Source organism: Salvelinus fontinalis, chromosome 33, assembly GCF_029448725.1.
Source record: "Salvelinus fontinalis isolate EN_2023a chromosome 33, ASM2944872v1, whole genome shotgun sequence".
Taxonomy (NCBI): domain Eukaryota; kingdom Metazoa; phylum Chordata; class Actinopteri; order Salmoniformes; family Salmonidae; genus Salvelinus; species Salvelinus fontinalis.
The window spans coordinates 48,095,308-48,102,592 of NC_074697.1; the positions used below are offsets into that span (position 1 = coordinate 48,095,308).

The window sequence follows — 7,285 nt, forward strand, 5'->3', positions numbered from 1 at the left end:
CCGCCAAACCCATATGAATCCGTCGGATTGTCAGATGGTGACGTGTGATTCATCACTCCAAGTCATTACGCATGGTGAAGTTCCAGACGAATAGTTCTCTTGCTGACGTTGCTTCCAGAGGCAGTTTGGAACTCGTAGTGAGTGTTGCAACCAAGGGCAGACAAATTTTACACGCCATGCGCTTCAGCACTCGGTGGTCCCATTCTGTGAGCTTGTGTGGCCTACCACTTCGAGGCTGAGCCGTTGTTGCTCCTAGATGTTTCCACTTCACAATAACAGCACTTGATGGAAAGGTGGCATCTTATGACGGTGCCATGCTGAAAGTCACTGAGCACTTCAGTAAGGCCATTCTACTGCCAGTGTTTGTCTGTGGTTTTTGCATAGCCATGTACTCGATTTCATAAACCTGTCAGCAACGGGTGTGGCTGATTTAGCCAAATCTACTAATTTGAAGGGGTGTCCACATACCTTTGTATATATAGTGTGTAGGTTATTAAAAGTCTAAAGTTTGGCTAGATTTTCTGGTGCCTCACTAATGTCAGCATTGGTGTGGACAATAGAGGCTGTAGCCAATACGCATAGGCTATCACCTACACTTTGACATGTAGGCTAATTATTTACATACACTTACATTTTTTTAACAGAATACCGTGTCTTTCAAATCGATTTAAATTGGTCAATTTTGGTAAATGGCTTTGGTGCCCTGGCAGATGGCCTTGGTGCCCTGGCAGACTGGGCAGCTCTTGAAGGCCAAATGGCCTTTCCCCTAAAAATCACAAAATTCCAGGCCTGGGTCCCACTGACAGGCATTGTTTATCAGCAATGTCACCACTTCCCGGGAGGGCCTCAGGGGTGTGGGGAAAAAAACGTGGAGATCAGCAAAACTCTAGGACAAAGAGCTAACTGCACACACTGACAACACAGTCCCAAGCTGTGCAACGCATACAACTAAAGCAGGCGGACACTACACGTTTCAACCCGATCTACAGGCTCCTGATCAGCTCCCGGTGCATTTCTCCAAATGGTAGGAAATCGGCGCAAACCCAGCGCAACATGTAATGCCGCAGCCCGTCAAGTGTAAGCACATACGGTTGATGGCTCCAATGGTCTCCCGGGGCACTTACGCTGTCCCGATAATTTGCTAACATTTTGAATATATTCAGCCTCAAAATAAGCCATTATCGCCAAGTATGAGCAGTGCTCAAAGTAAATGCAAAGCATATCCCACCATTAGCCAATCAGAACCATAAAAAAAGGTTCTCATCAACTACCTCACAAGTTCATCACAACAACGGCACCAAATGTATGGCATACCCTCACATACCCCCTCAATTTGAGCCCTTCACTGACAGATATTTAAGGAGTGCGTGGTGAATGAAGGAATTGGCCAACAAGATCTACTAATAATAGCCTATAATTTTGTCTGTCAAACAAGTAAACCTACCTAGGGCTGTTGCGGTGACCGTATTACCGCCACACCAGCAGTCATGGCCGTAGTCAAATTCCACGTGAGTCACGCTGATTTCCTCTGATGCACTAAGGACATGCGTTGGTAAGAACCAACTCGCTAACAACCATCAGGTCCTAGTGGCCTGGTACTCAGGGCTCTATTGCTCCTCTAACACCAATGCAATCAAAAAAATCATATTAAAAACTTATCAAAACTGTAGCATGCTTTTAAATATCACTGTGAATTATCAAATTGAAAAAATTGGCTCAACAACAGGTTGAAATTGAGTGGAAAACATAGTCGTTGTGGATGTTGTTTCAAAGCCTAACAACGAAACGGACAGCGCTTAATAAGGTGATGATTCATTCAAAACAACCATATGCATATTAGAGCTTATGCATAAATCTAAATATGAGCCCAACCCTGAAGAAAAAAAAATATTAAAATAATCATTGTATATACAATACATAGCCTAACACATATTGCGGCACGGCAGAAAAACATTTTCAAAAACTGACTTAAGATGTCTGGTACATAATTGATCTAGCCGATAACTCCAAAATGACAAATTCTAGTAATCGCCTTTGAGTGTGAACTGCATTATTATGCATACTGGATGGACTGGTTACATTATGCTACGCTCCAAACTTTCTATCCATGAGTCTGGGAGAGAATGTATAGACCTAGGCGATGCTGTTGGTTTAATGATTGTGAGCAGGCCTGCTTACAGAGTTAACCTACAATTACGGTGAATTTGTATTCGATTTTGAATAGCCTAGGAATAGGGAATTCTTTACATATTAATTAATAGACTGACAATCTTTAGCTACAGAATCTCTTACCACCATGCCGTTTCCATCTCTTCCCGGAATATCACCTGTCGTGCAGCGAGAGGGTGCATGTTCCTCACACAGTGGTTGATGCAAGGAGTGAAATAAGCGGCGTGAGTAGCCTACCTGGCATGATTGAAAAGCAAACAGGCGGGAAAGCAGCCTCTGACAAGTATTTTTTCTACCTGCCCATTTCATAATGGGCCATTCTAAATTCATAACTAATTTTACATATCAGTAAAGACAAGATTAAAGTGAGAATAGTCTGATGGATGAAAATATGATCACTTGATGAGAAAACAACGTGTACAGCCTGAGGCAAGGAATAAAGTGCAAGCTTTTTTTGTGACTTTCTCAACTCATCAATTGCCTATAGTCACATCACGCAGCCCATATACTGTACGTTTTGATTTCTAAGACATTCTAAAAAGGTTTGTATCACTTACAACTAAAGTTGCAAAATAACTAAATCTAGCATATAGGACCAGTTTCAAATGATCCATTTTACACTCAATATAGCCACTCCATGTGTGCACTCCCTTTCATTTTATAGTATATTCTTCTTACTATAAAATCATATAAAATAATGGCAAGGGATTTAAGCATATCTTGTCTGCTAAATGAACAAGCCTACAGCCTATGGCATGGCACATAGCCAGATAACATTCAGTAAGCCAAGTAACTCATATTATGCTCTTCTGAAATACATTTTCTTCAGATCGTAATGTTTCTTTAGGACTGACTTAAAATAAATAATGAATTCATTGGGATGTAGTATATTAAATTGATTCATTAAACTTAAAAAATATATATATATTTTTAATGTAGGTGTTCCAAAGGCATGTATCAGCAGCCTGGAGATGTGGTTATGTTAATTAACGGTCAATTACTGTGAGACTGGCAGTATTTTGCATGACAATAACCGACTGACCCAATGTCATGACCGCCACTGCTCTAGGCCTACCTCTTATTTGCAGAAACAGGTTAACACAAAGCCCTCGTTGATAGTAAAGTCAAATTAAAATGAAGCCTACTTTCAGCCCCCATGCACTGTCCATCTCCCATTGATTATGCCCCGGCTGCCACTTTAATGTAATGGGTGTTATGTAAATTACTCAAAATCTGGCTTATTGTGAGGTCAACAACTCTGCCCATGATTAAGCTATTTCATCAATGAAACAGTGTTTATTCAAATCAATTATAGCAGTAGCAAGCTTTCAAAGTTTACCTCCGGTAGTTGTCATCTCCACGCTGTCCCTCTCAAACTGAACATCAGTAATCCACGTGCACAGATGTTGCGTTCCTTGTATGTACATTGAAATGCCTCCTCAGTTGCCATGATGATTTCCTCACTAGGCCTACACATGCGCAAACATAGCCTGATTCTGGCCCAATCATACAGCCACGGAGATGCCGCCAGGTCTATGCTATACCGATTACTAGGTCACTACCATTTGGCTTGACGGAATCATTAAATGTGAGGGGTTCTCCAACGGTTAGAGCCCGTAGAGTGCGCAAAAATCACGCACTGTATTTTTGCCTTTAGACAAGGCAAAGCATTAACAAAATGCAGCTCACAGAGAGAGGAGTGCTGTACCACAGCGGCAAAGTCACTGATCGATAACGCCTGCCATTAAACACCAATTTAGTTGCATTGGTTGTATTATTTTTATTAGGCTATAGGCCTAGTTTGACCAAGTAGCATCCTATTCGTTCAAACACCCCATAAGACTACTCATGTTGGAAACGTCATTTCTCTATTTTGGATAAGATGAATGAAACAGATCCAGTACAGGCTAGCCTACTTGCTGGATTTCTGGTCTGTTGATTTCCTTCCTTGCAGGAAAGTAGACTCCAGATGCAGAGGACAAAATTGCACTATTTCTTCATTTGGTTGTCAGGCCTCTTTAGCTCTACACACTATTGACATGATCGTGGTTGATGCACTTGGAACAGCTCAAATTCCATTTTCACTCTTTGATGGTGGAACAACCTGCTCAAGACCTTTTTTGTATATTATGTGGTTGTTGGTGTCAAAATCATGGTAAATGGTCAGAGGTCTTTTGCCAGTACCAAAAATCTCAATTTCTGCGGTGCGACAAAGTGGAGAGTTAAGCATAGCACTGGGGTGAGAAAAATGTATGAGGGGGTTATTGTGCTACTTAAGAACACACCGCAATAAAAAAATAAAGCCCCGCCTACTGGTTTATCATTTTGAAATGGGTTGTTGGAATACATATTAAGTAACATTCAGTAATAATACACATTACTTATATACAGCTTAGGCTATACCATATGGGAGATAGTAAAAGCCTTTAGCTGACTCCAGAAACTGTAACAATTGACAATTAACATAACATGAGAAGAATTGTCACTTGCATGCAGCCGGTGGAAAATTATCAGTGTGCATACCAATCCTTGCAGGCTTTTACAAGACTTGAGAACAAACATGCAACATTTGCAATTTTAGCAGACAAAGCAACTTACAGTCACGCGTGCATATACTTTAAGTTTGGGTGGTCCCGGGAATCGAACCCACTACCCTAGCGTTACAAAAACCATGCTCCAACTGGACTACAAAAGGACCACAAGTCGCCTACACTATCTGATAAATCAAAAGGTGCATAAGTACAGGAGCCAAAAGGCATGCTGTCTTCAATGACATTGTGAAGTGGAGTGTTTACTAAATGCATAGAAAAGGTCGTACTTACCTATCAGTGATACTGGACTGTGTGTCGCTCATTGGGCTTCCGTTTCTAGATTTGCTTTGATTTATATCCAATTATCATTTTCCAAAGTATGATAAAGAGTCTCTTTCAAGTCCTTCCCTAACATCCGTCTGTGTTGAGGATATGCTTGAAAAAGGTGATGACATAAAAAATAACATTGAGAGCTGAATCCCCAAATAACAATGTTATGAAAACACCTTAAAATTGTCGGCGATAGACTCCCAGTGAAAAATAATGGTTGCGTATGTCCTAATAATGAATTCAAAACATCAAATGAATAGTTTTGCAATCCTTTGCAGCGAAATGCTACGTATTCAGACAAGCCAGTGACAATGAAACTTTCGCTGCTGTAACCCTTTCTTTAGATAAATTAGTACCTCTAATCACTCCTCGTCTTACGTCGTGCAGCTCTCCACCTTTTCGCAGAAAACACCTGGGTCAGGGATGTTCCTATTGACAATGTGTTCCGTTGGAAAATATTGATACAGGCTCCACTTTCACTCGGTCTGCATCTATCTCCATGTACGAATCCTTTGACGTCAATCAAAATGGTTCGCATCACACTTATTTTTCTAAATGTAAAACCCTATAGGAAATACAACCAGTTAACCTGGCCTGGTGTAATAATAGCCAGCCTGTCTTCTTTGAAAGATGTTGAAAATCGAGTCAGTCCCATTTGGTCTTCCCAGACTCCAGATTTGCCTTTATCCGCGGACGAGTAGCCCCTCGTGACCATGAGAATTTCTAAAAACTGACGACAAGTCCGAGTTGAAACCCGTGTTGTGAATTAGCTAACTAGTTAGTAATTATTGAATCAACATAACTAGGTAATATTCTTAGCTTGATTAGCTAGCTATAGCAAATGGATTAGTCCCCCCCCAGCTAGCTATTGCACTATTTAGCTTGCTAGCCAATGTGCCCGTCTAAATTTGTTCAGTTAGCTTGAACTGAAGCTAGCCAGACTATAACGTTAGCTAGCGGTTAGTTAACTCCAGGGAGTGGAAATGGGACGCCTTTTCCCCCAGTAGACTCGAAACGTGTCCGATAAGATACGTTTTCCTTAAAATTGTTAAGATTGATAGCTAGCAACGAAACAAAGTAAATCATTGAAATTCAGCCGACAATGCATTAGCAGCTACAGTAGCTTGCTGCAGTCTCGGCTAACAACGGTGGCTAACTACTACTATACAGCTATATCTAGCAACGAAAACAGAGGAACTCTTTCACTAGCTTCAAAACTTTGCTTCGTGTGCTCCGACAATCCTGGATGTCATTCCCAAAAACGAAATCACAAAAACACGCTTCCCAACAAATTTAAAAGGTGCCCCATCGAATATGAAGTCCATGCGAGCTAAGGAGTCGTTTCTTGTAAATCTCATTCGGGGTTGCAAACATCCACAAAACTTAACGGAGCGCATTTTTCATTGACTCCATGTTTCCAGAATTTAGACAATTAGAGTTGTTTCTGCAGAATTCCGTTGGATGTATACGATATGCTAACAAGGATAGAGCTAGCTAGCAAACGAATTCTCTCATTCACAAAAAAAAAACGCCGAGTCTTATCACTTTAGAAGAATGTGATTATTAGAACGTGTTTCCAGATGTTATTGAGGAGAAAATAAATGACTTTCTACAATTTTCCAAAATTTCAGGATAACTACGCCCTGACCAACAGCTCCCAATTTGCGTCTGTCTACTTCCGCCGGGAGAAAAATAAAATATATAATTGCCAGACTTTCATAAATAATAATAATAATATATTCGTCTTATTCATTGTGGTGTCTGATTGGATGTCCTTGGCAGATGGGATAAAAAACAACAACCTTGCCATACTTTTATAAATAACAATAATAATATATTCCTCTTTTTCCTTGTTCATTATGGTGTCTGATTGGATGTCCTTGGGGTTACAAATATATTTTATAATGTAGGCCAAATGTATTTTGAACTTAAAACCTAGATACATTTTCTGTAAAACCTAACATTATCATTGTTATTATTGGCCTAATGATTATCACATTGATATTCTACAACACCATCTTATATTCCCCTCATTGTGTCAACTTATTTGTTCCCGTGTTATACCACTTCTAAAACTTGAAAACGTCTGACACTCCGAAATCAAAGTTTGTCAGATGTTTTCAGCTCTCAGAAAGTGGTCTAATGTCAAGAGGAGTCCATGTTTCATGTAAACTGTTTTGTATGCCTCCAACCCAAATGAATCGAAACAAGGCACAGAATAAAATGAGATCCCTATACTGCTCCCATTCATTTGG

At 40.3% G+C, this 7,285-nt stretch overlaps 1 protein-coding gene across 6 annotated transcripts in view; it reads right to left on the bottom strand.

Annotated features, from left to right (window-relative positions):
* The window catches only part of LOC129832432 (rho guanine nucleotide exchange factor 12-like), a 77,739-nt gene extending 70,483 nt beyond the window's left edge, over positions 1-7,256 (bottom strand). For 5 of the 6 annotated variants that reach the window (XM_055896494.1, XM_055896492.1, XM_055896496.1 and 2 more), the window contains exon 1: positions 4,992-7,256. In XM_055896494.1, the coding sequence (XP_055752469.1) occupies positions 4,992-5,023 (32 nt within the window). In that variant the 5' untranslated portion in view covers positions 5,024-7,256. The remainder of the gene's footprint in view (positions 1-4,991) is intronic. The other variant, XM_055896491.1, reaches the window with a different exon arrangement.
* Between the last annotated feature and the right edge of the window lie 29 nt (positions 7,257-7,285).